Consider the following 16,389-nt stretch of genomic DNA (forward strand, 5'->3'; position numbering starts at 1 on the left):
GACAAGCGGTTATGGGCTTAGAAGAAGTCCATGGTTGAGCACATTGGAAAGAGTGATGCTCATGGTTTTGCTCATAGAAGATGGGCAATGTTTGGTGGAAGCTTTTGGAGTTTTCACATTGGTTTGCACCTTGGTTTCTTGAGAGAAACCAAAATGGAAAAGCACCCTTGAATGGATGTATGCATTGAAAGAAAGCATGCAGATTTGAAGCTCAATGGGGAGCTCAATGACCATGTTGATGGTTGTCATGGAAACCTTACAACAAGGTTTTCAACTTGGGTGTTAAGCTGGCAAAGAGCCAATGTAGCATGATGGACACAAGTTGGGTAGCTTGTGGAGTGGAAATTTATAGAAGCAACAACTCAAGGGACACAGATCAGCACAGCAAGAAGCTGGCCATTCAGGAGGAACCCACAGATGACCACACTGTAGGGTTGGCAAAGCCCAAAGGGGACAACCAAAGCAACACTATGCTATGCAATGCATGCCAAAGGGGAAGGCATAGCAAAAAGGCGGCTGCAAGGCAAGAGAAGGCTCGGCATTGAAAGCACACATGGAGCGCTGGGCACAAGCAACACTGGCCATGGGTAGCACATAACAAAGGGGTGGAAATGTGCTCGTCCGAGAGGTAGCATAGCCTGTAAAGAGGAAGTGACAGCTTCAGTAGTGAAGAGTGCACACAATGGCAGTTTCTTGGTGGTTTTACGGTGGCAAAAGGCTGACAGCGCCGCCTGGGCCAAGGGGTTGGCCCATTCTGGGTAGCTGGTTACTGTTTTCGGGCAGAGTGATAGTGCCCAAAACACTGTATGGTGTGGATGCTGAGTCTAAGGTCACCATTGAAGCTTAGAGAAAGCTCCAAGAAGAAGATGCATGGGTCCCTAAAGCAGAGGAAGAAATCGGGATCGTCGCATCTCATTTTGCAGATGGCAATCGCTTGATGTGGGCCACGAGCTCAATCGAGCATGTTGTAGGAGTGTGTGGTGTGTAGTAGAATCCATGTTCAAGTGGCAAGTGCTTTCAATGTGCAAGTCTGGCGGTAGCGCAATTTTCAGAGGAGGCAGCACATATTGCAGTGCAGTAAATAAATAAATAATATTTTCTTAAAAGTCTTTAAAGGACCTTTAGAAATCACTTCATTAAGGGTGCATTCACACCACCAAGGTATATACCTTGTTCACATGCCTGTAAAAGGCATTATATGAGAACACACCAATTTTAAAGTTTTTAAGAAGATGTTCACACACACATTGAGGGTCCCCTGCCCGATTGCGACCAAAATGGTTTGTAATTTTATTTTTCACCCACAATTGATGATGGGCAATCGTCCACAAGCCTACGTGCTCAAAACAAAAATTTTTGTAATCATCCATGGTATGAGGGTCGCCCTACCCGAGCTCACCTAGAAGCTCGAAACGGTTGTTGCGTGATGTGTGCAAGAGCGATGCACGTGTGAGGTGCATGCGCATGGGTTGGATCCCTCCCGAACTTCCATGTTCAAATCGGACTCAGTGGTTCCGCTGTGAGCGATGAGTCGACTCAAAATGGACTAGGTGTCTAAGATGGTAGACACGGGCACACATGTTTGGATAATGGACACTCCAATGTATCATTGAGGGGGAGTGTTGAGAGATAGCAATTGCGTTTGTGCAATGCTACATTGTATGGATGATGGATGATGGGTGAGTTGTGGAACACCTCGATTAAGAGGGGGTGTTGAGAGATATAATCGCGGTGTTGTGTGTATGTGGGAAAGCACCCTAGAGGTGCAAGATATTGTGTGTATGTGTGTATGTGGGAAAGCACTCTAGAAGTGCAAGATATTGTGGCAAGATAGAAATGCCACATGTAATATTGCATGGTGTGTGAGAGTTGACCAAAAGAAGTAGAAAAGGAGTTGCCACATGGATGATGATGTGTAAAGTGGGATAAGGCTTGAGAGCCTATATCATTGTATGGTTCATTGTGATATGTGAATACAAGGGAATAGTGTTGAGTGTGCAATCTCTCTCTCTCTCTCTAGTCATGGAGTTTTTAGTGTGGTTTAATCCACCTTAATTCTTATGCTTAATCTATGTCCTTCACCATGACCAATCCCATTTCTAGAATCTTAACAATATGTGCCTACGCATGACAATGTGGCAAATTGTTTTATAAAGCCTCTTACCAGAGAGATGTGTGAAGCCTTTTGCCAAGCTTTAGGCTTATTTCCATTATAGGATTGATATGGTAGATCCCTATTTATATTCACATCATTCACTCTAGGGAGATTTGTTACACTTACAGTGTCCCTCTCGGGGTTCTGGTGTGAACATTCCCTATACATGGGCACTCTTTACTCTAGTGCTGGCTAGAGGTTTTTTGCCTGTGCGATCACACCCTACTGTGGTGGTACTTAGTACTGAGGAATATCATTATACATTCATTTGGATTCACTCATATCAAGGAGATAACGTTCCAGATTCACAAATATCAAGGAGATAACGTTCCAGATTCTCTGTGTTTCTTCAGTGTGTGTGTGCGCGCATGCACATGTGCATGCTTTAATGCTGAGAGCTTCCTAACCCAACAACCACAAGCATTATAGTGTAGTAGACCACCAAGACCGAGTTTGAGTTGGATTCTCTCTCACTAGACTCATGGGGGGGTTGTGAGTGAAAACGTGGAATGGGGGTAGGACAATGTGTGTAACGAAAAAGAAAAAGGAAATGCGAACTTCAAAATTTTAGTTTTATTATAGTGAAAGTATGGAGAAAATTCTTGTTCAGACTTATGATTTTCTTATTTTATTGTGAAAGGATTCATGTAAGATTTGTAAAAAATAGTTTTTCAAACACTACCTTATGCTTCCTCCCTTCTTAACCCCTTTTAACCTAGCCTCCAATATTCCTCTCCTTTTGTGCCCCAAATTCTCTTTTTAGTTCCTAGCATTTCCATTTTTATGTAGCTCAAACATTGTATCACATGGACTTGATGTAATTATTTTGGTCTCATAGGTCACTTTGGCCTTTTGAGGTCGTTAATATATCGAAAAGTAGACATGTAAATAACCCTAAGCCCAAGTGCCTAGGCCCCATCCCCCATGTGCATGTGTATACCAAATCTACTTCATTACAAACCATCTCCTTCTATACAATGATTTTTTTCTCAAAATCAAAGTGGTCATGCACAAAAGCAAAATATAAAGGTTATATACAAAAGCCAAAAATCATGACAAGACCCAAATACCATAACATGAGTAGTATGATCCCCAAGGTCAAATGGAAAGGAAGAGGGACTCCCATTGATGATGAAGCTAAGCAATCTCCTACCACCTGGATCAAAGGGAATGTGTGAGAGACCACTGTCGGTGATGAAGATAGCCGAATATCCCCCAAGGTCAAATGGAAGATACAAGAAACCAACGCCAATGATGAGGCTCATTATGAGTCCTCCTGGGTCAAATGGATAAATGTAGCATGCATCATGGATCCTTGAATCCAATGTAACAATAGTCAAAAGGAAAGTTCAAGTCTGAAGAATAGCTCATAATCCCATCCTCGCGATAATAACATAGAACTGACATCCAGGTTATCCATAAAATAGAAACAAAACTCCTAGCAAGAATGTCGAATGGTCCATGTAGATCAAGACCAAGAGACACCACGAGTGCATCTAAATGGTATGCCATGTAATCAACATGTAATCGTCTCGGCTCCAAAGAAACTAGGATCGTGTAGACAATCATGAAAGCCAAGAAACACATCTCAAAGTTGGCATTGTATAGGAACTCATGTGAACCAATGCCGTCAACCACTATAACATAGCTTGAATTATCTAAGGCATGATCCACTGCATCAATGTGTGTATAGGCACGATCCAAAATATGCAACATGCCCTCATGTGTGAAACCTTTTGCATATGTGTGGTCCTCCAAAGCAAAAGAATGATCAAAGCAAGATCTATAAGCAAAGCTATCATTGCTAAAGGCACTGCTTGATGTGCGAGGTGTGGGCTGAGCCTTCCTCAAGGCGATGATGAAGCCTTTGGAAGCAACCTCACCCATTCAGTAGTCGCCACTAGATCTGGAAGCAAAGCATTCGCATGCTAAAGGTGCTGCTCGCTCTGTTGTTTGATCAGACCACCACCCAACAACCAAGTTATCTCTGCTTACGATGGGCCTATCTTGATGGAAGAATGTACTGGGCTATCTACATTTGAAGACCACCAACAACGACCAAGTTGTTTGCTTACGATGTGTCTGTCTTGATGGAAGTAGGTACAAGACTATCTGCGTTTGAAGATGTATCACAAAGTCTTATCCCTGCTCAGTGTGCTCACTCATACGGTTGTAAGACGGTAGAGCTTCTTAAGAGGAGGACAGCTGACCATAGTATCAAATTCTTGCAAAGCTATTGCTATGTCGTAAACTAACAAATGATGGTTCTACTGCACTCATCCATCTGAAAGACCCTTGTTGCACTCACATAGTGGTCCAGCTGCCTTGGTGTGACACCTTTGAAGATGTACACTTTAATCCTCTATAAGCTTGATAGCTTTAAGAGAGTAGGTTTCTTTGTTCTTTGCAAACAACCCTTGTTCTATGTTTAAAGACCTTCTTCAAACCTTTCAACCCTTAATCAAACTTAAATCCGTCTCTCCTTGCACACATATTCAATAATGTGCTTGCAATTCTCATAGTGATGCATAATCTTGCTTTATTTTATTGCTCTTGCCTTATTATGCTGCTTGAAGTCTTGGCAGCTTGTTTGCTTTGATTATATGGACCTTGTGGTATATAGGCCCTCGCAAAGCCGTACTAACTATGAACCTTTGCACCAATCTTACTCTCTGCACTTGAATCTTTAATGATGCACAATCTTGAAACAGATCTTCACTATTCTTCAACTCTACACGAAACTACACGATAACTATATTTTGCAACTATATTATGTACACGTTCTTAAAACTAAAACAAATCTTTAATTCTGCACTTGAATGTATTCCTTCAAGAACTTAAAAAATTCCAATCTTAAAGAAATAAGGACTCTAAGAATTAATCTTTGAAAAATTATGCTCCCTAAGTAAGATAAAACAAGAAATCACTCAACACTATTTCTGTAAATCTTAATTTTGAGAATTAAAAAAAAAATTCAAAAGATCAAGAAGATTAAGAAATTTAAAAAAAAACAAGCAATAAAATAAATTAGGATTTCTGAAAATAGTGATTGATACAAATTCAAAAATAATTAACACAAATTTCATTGCTAATCTTCTCAAATCAAAAAATTAACAAATCTAAAAACTTTGTAAAAATCAATTTTAAAAATGATTAAGACTCTAATCACTCTCTAATCACATCAAGATCAAAATCAAGAAACAATCCATAAAATGATTGAAACTCCTAAATTTGACAAAGAACTACAAGAAAACATAAAATTTAAGATTTAACTAATCTAAGATTAAAAAAATCTAAACTACTGATACCAATGAAAGAAGAGAGAAAAGAGAAAAACTCATTAACGTAAAGTCAAGAGACATGAGACATCATCTACATAAAAGTCTAAACATGGATTAAAGTCACCATGAACGCTTGGACATGTGCTCCAAGAAGACATAGATGTTTATATCATAAAAAGATTAAAAAAAGATTATAATATCCATAAGCCTTATGCCTAATATCGCCCAAGGCCTCAAAAGTACACATATAATAAGCCCAAGTGCCTAAACGCAGTCCTCCATGTGCATGTGCATACCAAATGTACTTCATTACAACTAGCTTACACTATCATTAATTGTTTTTAACTTCTGTGACAAATTTGTTTATACTCTCAACACACACTTCCATTATCATATGTAACAAATAGCTTAAGGCACACGTATCATGACAAATATTGACATCCACAAAAGAGAAAGGTGCCCTCTCCATGCTTAATAGTTATGTGGGAGCAGCCCTGCAATTCAAAAAAGCAAGATACAACTTAGTAAGGTTCTTGATACCAAGTTTTATTTTAACTGTTTTGGTTCCTTCTATACCTTTCTTTTCTCCCAAGGTTATGAGTTCTGTGCAACTATTGATTACTAAGGGTGCACCTTACTGTGACTGACTTAACTTTCCTAAGGTTCACTTAGTAACAAGGGTTCACCTTGGTCTAACTTTTTAGGTTCTCTTATTAGTAAGTAGGGAGACATTTTTAGCACTTTGAGTAAGAAGAGCTCTCCCACGTTAATATGAGAGACATTTTATTACTGTACTGATAATAAAAATCCTGAAATAAAGTGTGAAGCCATCACTTCATCATTCATGCAATGGATATTATTTAATAAACAGGCTATCTATAGCCTTATCCTCTAAGACTTTGGATATACATATGAACAACTCTTTTTCGTGTCTTGTCACGATTAGAACACAAAAGTATCTTATTTCGTTAGCCAAAGGCCAAACTCATCCTCAGCAAATTTGGAGCAGCTCACTGCCTTCATGAGCAGAGACTGTGAAATTGGAACCAAATCAATGTTGAATTGTAAGGCCAAATGGTGGGTCTGTACATAAAAGTGAAGAGAAAAATGCCCATGTGCATGAACCCCGTACTGCAGCTGAGGTGGTTAGCACTCTGAATGAGCACCTGATCACTTTCTCAAGGGGAGAGAGTCCAGGCGTTCAGACTCTACTCATTATGGCCCTATGAGAAGACCATGATTTGTTCTTCACTTGTGCAACCCTCTTATGAAGAAGAATTCAAAACAACTTGGTTAGAGTCACCCCTCGACTCAACTGAATCTGCAATAGATGACCTGTTCGAACCTGCAGTTCCCAATCTAGCATTGCTTGACACAGCAGTTTCACCTGCGCTACTGCTACCAAGATAAGAATCCTCGTATCCCTGCTGCATATCTTCTGCATTTTCCACTCCTTTAAAGATCAATTTAGGCCCCTTGATGGCTGTTTCAGAAGACAAAGGCATATGAGTTCCCACTGTAAATCCCATTGGATAAGGGGCTACGGGCATATCTGTAAGCGACGAGGCCGAGGGACTGTATGTGAGGGTATTTATGGGATGGTCAAACTTGCAAGTGGGTCCAAATTTGCACATTCCATACTGCATGTAGAATGCACACTGGGGAACGCCCTGCAATAAGACAAGCAAAGATTGCATTAATAATCAACATCACAAGACTATAAAGAGCTGTCCAATCCCACCTTACTTTCAAATAAGGTCAGAGCATGCATGGTAGAGAAAAGAGATAGTAATGTCCTTGATTGGTGTTTTTCCATTTGACATCAAGAAAATTGTGCCCCAAATCCTTCAATTTTGAAGATCACTTTTTCATCACACGCTATTACTTCAAAAGTCCTCCATGAGTTCAAAGTTGACTGATTGGCTGGAGTACCAAATGATGAGAGGTTTCCCAAAAGAGTGCTCACTTGCATATCCATGTGTCCATCCAAGTGGCATCCTTGCATGTGCATTACTACCACGGACAGTCTACGGGTATGAGACCAAAGCTCAAGGCCTTAGTGAAAGATGTAGAGGCATAGAGAGAATTTTTCCTAAAAACCCAACAAGAATGAACAACTTACTACTCTTTTGCAAACAGTTGCTCATCCCACATCCCAATGAGAAGGGTGAGAAACCTTTTCAGTGTCTTGAAGCCATCACTGCATGTAAATGTGATCATGCTTGCTAGATACTTGACCATTCTAAGGTTTCTGCGGTGTAGAAACAAGAAAATAATTTGGTGCACTTACGCAAAGATACTCAAAGTCAGTAAAGTGATGTAAGCTTGAATTGTAACTATTTCCAAAATATGTATATAAACATATACACACTTTTTTTTTGGGTAAAAACACTGTCTATATAAATGTACAGAGTGAGGCCCGGAAAGAAGGATCTTCACGATGATATACATCTAAAAACAGTGGAAAAACAATTCAAACTGATCTTGATCAATATGTTGTAGCTGATAGTTGTCATGCCAAGATTGTCGTAAAGATTGACTGAAGTTATCAATCTTTGACGAATGGAAAACCATCTGATTGCGAGCAACCCATATAGTCCATAGTGCCCAAAATCGCAGCCAGGTAACAAAGAGCATATTTATCCATTCATTGTGCATATTTTCCAAACATCCAAAAGTTCCTGGAAAAAGTGATCCCAAGAAATCTTACCACAAGTAATCTAGAAAGTCTTCGCAAAAAAGATCTACTGTCTGAACAATACCAAAATAAATGCCGCACTAATTCGTTCGCTGACAAGAAGGGCATTTATCAGATGCAATATTCCTGTTTTCCGAAAATTCTCCAACAGGGAATAATCCAACAATACATCTCCCCATGAAATTTTTTTGCTTCAAGGTAAATTTGTCCCAGATCTTATGAAAATTTTGCTTCCACCATCACATAAGAGCATATATTCACACAAAGGCCTTCATATTGAGTTTTCTGTTAAACCTCTGGAGATGCAAGGCAAACTCAGCCATAATGAAGCCTAGCACTAAGGTAAGTAGCAAATAGAAAAAATTAGTACAACAAATAAGTAGTTGATAGGGCAAATGCACCACCAAAGATAGAAAGAATAAGCATAATATCAATTGAACAATAGAATTATTCAATGCCTATAAAAGCATTGGAAATATTATCCATGATTTGCCTGCGTAGGACAAACCCATACTAAGCTGGATGCAACGCACGATGAAGAAGATGTGTTTGGGGATCAATCGCAGCAAACCTTGTTTCCACAAAGAGGGCAAAGAACCAGAGATCCATGCATGATTGATCATATGCAGCAGAACAGGGCACAACTGAGCCCAAAATTCAGCGAGGAATCCTACTGTCATACCATCCCATCCAAGGGATTTAGAGCATCCCAATTGTGCCTCGTGCCAATGCAGCAGACAACTCATCCTCTTTAAATAGCAACTCAAAATCATGTGCCTCATCCAAAGATAAAATGGGTTGAACCTGCCCAATTTATAATACATTTCTGGCATCCATCTTAGCAGAAGAAAAAGGACCAAGGGCAACAAATAAGTCAGTATAATAATTGTGAACAATATCATCAAGCTGTTACTTATTTTCTGTCCAGGAACCGTCTGGCCTTCGGACCCGATGAAGTGAGTGCATCCGACGGGAGGTATGAAGGCTTTTAAAAAAAGCCTTAGAGGAGCACCCCGTGTCCTTCATGGCTTTCTCACGCAATTGCCATTTGCAGAGCTTACGACAATCATTGTCAGCTAGACACTGATAGGCAGCCTGAAAGTAAGAGTGCTCATCAGAAGACAAAGAGCGATGCTGAGAAATATCCGTGAGAGATTGAATTTGATTCTTAGCATTTGCGACATGTCGACCCAAGTCTCCCATATACCATTTTCCATAATCTCGAATGACATCCTGCATGCCCACAGTAAAACGGTCCCATGCCCAATCTACATCCATTGAGGCATGTAATGCAAGACGATTAAGCCCAACCACCAAAGCTTTAAAGGCCTGATGTTTGATGTAACTGTCATTGACCAATAACAAGCGTTTGCATGGCAGTGGTACATCATGCACTCGGAGACCAAAAAACAAATTCATACAAAGCGGAAAATGATTCGATAACCGCAAACTAAAATCCAAGTTCATCTCACAAGTGAAAGCATCAAATTGCATTGCATGCAGCATATACCATCGATCCAGTCCCAAGGTTACACACACACACACACACACTTTTTTTTTGGTAAATCCATGAACAGTATATTATCAATGAAATTTACATGAGAGTCTCCAAAACGGAGAGCCTCAACGGGAAATCAGAAGCAAAGAGAAACTATTTCCAGGCATGACTGATGAAGATCTCCTTGGTGGCAAGCATCATAAACAGATTGCCATAAGGAGCTTCTAAAATACTGATAAGATTGCAAAAACGGTTTCCCAAAATATCTCATGTTGTGATCCTGCCATATGGTCCAGAAAGCCCAATATCTGACCCAGTACAAAAGTAAAGAGTAATGGACCGTGGTTGTAGGGAGTCTGCCAAAAAGCCAAAAGTGTTTCCCAAAAAAAGAGTTAGGGAAACGAAGGTGAAGTAACATGGAAATTTTGCGGATGAAGGCCTTAGTGCTGGAGCACGTCCAAAACAAATGAGGCACCGTTTCAGAAGGGGCCATGCATCGAAGACAAGAAGCAGATGCAATCCTTCGTTTAGCAAGAGTGACCCCCACAGATAAGGAACCTGTAAGACAACGCCATAGGAAAAGCTTTTGCTTGACTCCTCCATAAATTGCGAAGATTCTTTCGCCACCAAGCAAGTGATTTTGTCATATGCCAAAGAGAATTAGCATGTGAATGAATCCATGGTGATGGCTGGAGGAAAGAGTATGTCGTCCTAACCGTTAGGTCAGAAAGAATAACAGGACGAGAATTTGAGCCCACCGGGTGTAACTGCCAATCCTGTAATCTGTCCCTGTTAGATAAAGGAGGGATGGGAAGAAAAGGCTGCAGCAAGTCAGCAATTTTCTTCCAAATGAACCTGTGATGCATGGCTAGTGGATAGGAAGCCATAGCCTGAGGCAAGGAAAGCATTTGACCAGTAGCATCAACAACATCATTTATGCACCTAATCCCCAATTTGCTGAGATTGTATGCCCGAATCGGCTCTTACAGGGCCAATGGAGAATCAAAAACAGCACTCCAATAAATGCTTTCCTGTCGAAGGGAATTGGCATGAGACAAAAGGAAGGGTGCCCAATGAGCATGCGAAAGGACCTATTTCCAATCGCAAATAAGTGAAGTGGCAAAAGGGCAGCCCAGAATAGAACCTACAAATCTGCCCAAAATGACCTCCCAGTGATCAGTGATCCATCCACCATGTGCAGAAGTGCGTAAGGCCGTGCACATGGTTGCAAGCATATGAGTCCATGGCTGCGTCTGACGAAAAAAGGTGAGTAGGAGAGGAATTTTCCTTGCCAAGACATGATGCACAATATTCAGCACATTCAATCCGCCATGCATCCTCGGGGAACAAACTTTTGCCATCCGCATAAGTCTTAAAGCTTTAGCAGAAGACTTTGTTTTCCATAACAGCTCCATAGCTTGAGACATGAAAGCAGAAGTGTCCTGAGAGGTCCAATGTATCAAAGGCAAATAGTACTGAACATAGGCCATGATAATCGACTGGACAATCCGGAGCCTAACATGGAGTGGCCAGGTGGAGAGCTTCCAGTAATGGAGCTTGGCATGAAGTTTGTCAAAAATCCACTTTAACTGTTGTTTCCTCGTGATGTACCAGCCAATAGGGTAACCAAGATGGCGGACCACATCATAGGGCTCCATAATGTGTCCGGGCCATAAAAGAACATGCCAATCATATAAATGCAGAGGTATGAGACTGGATTTGTCAAAATTGACATGCAGGCCAGCAGCCATGCTATATATAGAGAGAGTGTCCATAAGAGTCTTCAACTGCTGTGGAGAATTATGCTGCATAAAGAAGGAGTCATCTGCATATGCCTGAGCCATAAAGGGAGGGGCTCCAGGAATCTGAAGACCAATGAGAAGGTCCTGCACGGTAAGATGATCCAAGTATCTAAGAAGTGGGTGAGTGGCAATGGCATATAAGAGGGCACTGAGTGGACACCCTTGTCTGACCGAACGACCCAAGGACCAAGATTGAGAAAGATGATTGCCAAGGATGCATTGGGCTGTAGAGTCAGCATACAAGCAATAGATAACATTAGCCATTTTTGGCCCGAATCCCATTTGAGCCATTGTCTGTGAGATAAAATCCCAGTTGACCGTGTCAAAAGCTTTAGCAAAGTCCACTTGCATAATAAAAACATCCTGGTCAGAATATTTTGCATATTCAATAGCCATGAGAGCATTGCCAATATTATCATGGATCTGCCGCCTAGGAACAAAGCCATATTGCAAGGGATGCAGACCCTCATAAAGCACTTGGTGAAGACGGTGCACCAGCATTTTAGCAAAGAGTTTGTAAACAACAGGCATCAATGTGATGGGCCTCCAATCCATGAGATGCTCACACAAATTACACACACACACACGCACACACACTTTTTTTTTTTTGTAAAGCTTCATGTCATTAATTACAGGTGGGAAACCTCAAAACGAGGAAAACCCACCAAAAAGACCATATACAAGGGAAACTACTAGAGTGTTCACTATGTTCAGTGTGAACATAGTGAAACATCTAAAAACAATCTGTAAAAAGAGCATACAGAGATGAGTCTATCTCATGAAGAGAGAGACAGTCATATAAAGATTGCTGAAGAGAGGAACGGAAGAATGAGTAAGCATCCAAATGAGGCCCAGCAAAAACTATCCTGTTGCGAGACTCCCACGTAGTCCATAAAGCCCAATAGCGAACCCAATCAAAGAAGACTTTATAGGATCTAAGGGGTGAAGGGAGAAGACCGAAGATCCAAAAGTATTTCCCAAAGGGTGCCTGTCGGAAGCGGGCTCTCAAACGTGTAGCAATCCGATCCAATAAAGTCCTGGTGAGAGGACAACTCCATAAAAGATGAAAGACTGTCTCTTGAGAAGCACCACAACTATGACAAGTTGAAGGTGCCAAAAGTCGCCTAGCCAAGAAAAGGCCGACTGGCAAGACTCCAATCAAGCATCTCCATAAAAAAAGTTTACTTTTCAAAGGAAGACTGCATTTCCAAAGAGAATGAAGCCGCTGTTTCCACCAAGCCTGACTTTTATGAAGATGCCAAATCTGATTTGCATGTTCTTGAACCCAAGAGGCAGGCAACAAGAAATGATATATCGAATGAACCGAAAGTTTAGCCATTGATAAAGGGCCTCGTGCAGGTTGTTCTCTTTTAAGGCTCCAATCAACCAAACGATCAGAACGATCCAAATCTGCAATTGGTTCAAAAGGAGCAAGAAGCTCTCGAATAAGCTGCCAGATTGATCTATAATGCATCCCCAGACCAAATTTCCTGGCGGCAACCACAAAAGAAAGCACATGGCCAGCAGCATCCAAAACATCATCAATAAGATAAACTCCTTTCTTTGAAAGGAAATATGCCTTCCTAGGCTCACGTAGAGCCAGGGGTACATCAAAAGCCTTCGACCAATGAATACTCTCAAGGCGAAGCGAAGAAGATTGCGCATTAAGCCTCGGATTCCAAAAAAGATATTGCGTAATCTGTTTCCAGGCAAAAATTAACTTAGATGAAAGAGGGCAGCCGACAATCTTTCCATTGAAATGGCTGAAAATTGCATCCCAATACGTAACACTCCACTTTCCAAAAGCAGGTGAAGACATAGACATACACATATGACCCAACATAATAGCCCATGGCTGGCACTGTTGTACAAATTCCAACAGCAAAGTGGATTTACGAGCAAGCACATGAAAATGAATATTCAATATGTTCAAGCCACCATGTAACTTTGGACAACACATCACTATATCAGCTTTCCTCCACATAATCAATGGAAGAAAGAACTGTATGTAAGCCATCACAATAGCCTGCACTATCCTGAGACGTACATGAAGAGGCCAAGTGGAAAGCTGCCAATAATCAATTTTGCGATTCAATTTTAGCATAACCCATTGAATCATTTGTGAAGATGACAGCTGCCAACCCAAAGGGTAACCCAAATGACGAACGATATGTCCAGCAGGAGGTATTCCACCGGGCCATAATACATGATGCCATTGCTGTACACTAAGCGCAAGCAAGGTAGACTTACGGAAGTTTATTTTCAAACCAACAGCCAGACCAAAAAGTTCCAAAGCCTTCATTAATCTCTGAAGATCTTGTTGCGTATTCTTGGGCATAAAAAAAGAATCATCAGCATAAGCCTGAGCCAGGAAAGTATGCCCAGCAGGAAGCTGTAAGCCATGCACTTCATCAATGGCTTGCAAAAAATCCAAATAGCAAAGAAAAGGATGTGTGGCAATAGCAAACAACAAGGAACTAAGCGGACAACCCTGGCGAACTGAACGTCCCAATTTCCAAGAATCTGATACAGAAGAGCTCAAAATCAAAGAAGCATCACTGTCATTATAGAGCCAATACACAATATTTTGCCACTTTGCACCGAAACCAAGAGAACTCATAGTCATAGCTATATAGTCCCAATGCACAGAATCAAAAGCTTTCTCAATATCAACCTGCAAAATGAGTACATCCTGCTTAGTGTATTTGGCATATTCAATGGCAATATAAGCATTGGCTAAATTATCATTGATTTGCCTCCGAGGCACAAAACCATATTGCGCAGGATGCAAACCATCATGTAAAAATCCTTTAATACGATTTGCCAACATCTTAGTCAGAAGCTTATAGATGACAGGCATAAGAGTAATGGGCCTCCAATCAGAGAAAACTTCACAAAGATCCCGTTTAGGGAAAAGCTTAACCAATCCTTCTTTCCAAGAAGACGGTAGTACATCATTTGCCCAAGCTTCATTGATCATATACAGCAATGATTGTTCCAGCAGAGGCCAAAAAGCATGGAAAAATTCCACTGTCAATCCATCCCATCCGGGAGATTTCCATCGACCCATTGAACGTAAAGCATCTTTAAGTTCAATATCAGTGAACGCAGATTCTAATTCCAATGCATCCTGTGGAGAAATAATGGGCTGAACATGATGCAATAAAGCATAACGAGCATTAAGTATGTCAGATGAAGTAGTTGGCGGTTTAGCAAAAAGAGCTGCAAAATGCTGACTAGCAATATATGAGAGCTCCGATAAAGAATGAGTCCATTGACCATCAGATTTTTTCACCCTTCTGATGCATTCCTTTTGTCTTGAAGCATGTAGATTTTTGAAAAAATCTTTGGAAGAGCAACCCTTATCTATGATAGCTCGATGTCGCGAACGTGTCAACCATTTTTGCAATTTTCTCTGATCATTTAGCATGAGGAAATGCTTAGCCTGCATTAAAGATTCTTGTTCATTAGTATTTAAAATCCTATACTGAGCAAGATCAGCCATGGATTGACATGTTTCTTTAGCTTGCAAGATCTGATCCCTCAAGTCAGCCATGTAATAACGACCATAATCACAGATCACAGCCTGCATGCGCTGAACAAATTGAAACCAAGCAATGTCAATGTCCTCATGCATTTGAAGGGACAAGGGCTCAATGGCTTGCAAAACCATTTCCTTGAAATCAGCATGCACAAGATAACTGTTGTTTAAAAGCAACAGCCTGTGTTTCTGAAGAATAGAGAGATCTTGTGGCATGTCGAAATAAAGGCCTAACCATAAAGGAGAATGATCAGAGAGTAACATGGAACGATCAATCCATAGTTTGCAAACAAAATCATCATATTGGTCAGCATGTAACAAGTACCAGCGATCCAGACGTGTCCAGATATGTGGAAAAGCATTGTGGTTAAAAGTAAACCCTTGCAGATGAGGGAATACATGTTGCCATAGGTCCAAAATATTGCAAGAAGAGAGCAAATCATTCCATGTTCTGCGTTCAGCTCCAAGCATATGAGTTCTTCCAGTGGAATTAAATTCAGGAGATGGAGCATTATTAAAATCTCCACAAAGGAATGCATTATGGAGCCAGGGATAAGCCAACATTTGTGACCATATATTTGCCCTGTCAGCTGAGCTTTGTGGTACATAAACTGCAGCAAATTCATAAATTTGTCCATACAATAAACATTGAATGACCATCCATCTGCCAGCAGAATCATTGTAGGCCAACATTGGTTGTAGATCATGCTTAACAAGCATAAAAACTCCCGAGTAATGCTGAGTGCCCGCATAAAATATATCATAACCAGCAAAGTGACCCGATTGACCCACTAAGGTATGCTGATTGTGTTCTTGCACACACACCAGATGAGGCTGCATTTTATGTACATAGTGCCAAAACAACCTAAATTTACTTGGATCACAAAGTCCTCTAATATTGTACGAAAGACATTTTATTGGAGCATCAAACATCAAATCTGTACAAAGGTATATACAGTGAACAGCCAGCAAAATCAATGCTGCATAACAACAACTGAATCAGGGAGAGAGCCCTCGCCCTGAATCAAGAGAGACTCATGCATATTCGTATCAACACACATATCCAAAGCATTTACATCGGCATCCATACTCGAGGAAGCACCTCGAACTACATCTGACCATATTCTAGAAAGCATAGTCGATGAAGTGGAAGACTGTGTAATAGTGGCAGATGCAGTCCAATTACGTGAAGGAACGGGAGCACAACGAACCATAGTAGCTTTTTTCGGAGTTTTCCATTCAGCCGAAGATATTTTATCTTTTCCTTTATCCTTGGGTTGATTAGGCACTGCCAAAGAAGAAACAGCTTGTGGAAAAACTTTAGCTTTTCCTTTCTCTTTCTCCTTTTGAGTATTTCGAGTGGCTTGAGTTGTTGGTATCTCCTTAATTTGAGTTGGCTGCTCATTCGCTGAGA

At 40.8% G+C, this 16,389-nt stretch overlaps 1 protein-coding gene across 1 annotated transcript in view; it reads right to left on the reverse strand.

Moving 5' to 3' along the window:
* Positions 1–6,185: 6,185 nt before the first annotated feature.
* LOC147623598 (zinc finger CCCH domain-containing protein ZFN-like) overlaps positions 6,186–16,389 on the reverse strand; it is a 52,629-nt gene continuing 42,425 nt past the window's right edge. The window contains exon 7 of the mRNA XM_086820168.1: positions 6,186–7,106. Coding sequence (XP_086676294.1) covers positions 6,702–7,106 — 405 coding nt within the window. The 3' untranslated portion in view covers positions 6,186–6,701. The remainder of the gene's footprint in view (positions 7,107–16,389) is intronic.

This window comes from Cibotium barometz, chromosome 26, assembly GCF_041138505.1.
Source record: "Cibotium barometz isolate CiBa-2024 chromosome 26, ASM4113850v1, whole genome shotgun sequence".
NCBI classification, from domain to species: domain Eukaryota; kingdom Viridiplantae; phylum Streptophyta; class Polypodiopsida; order Cyatheales; family Cibotiaceae; genus Cibotium; species Cibotium barometz.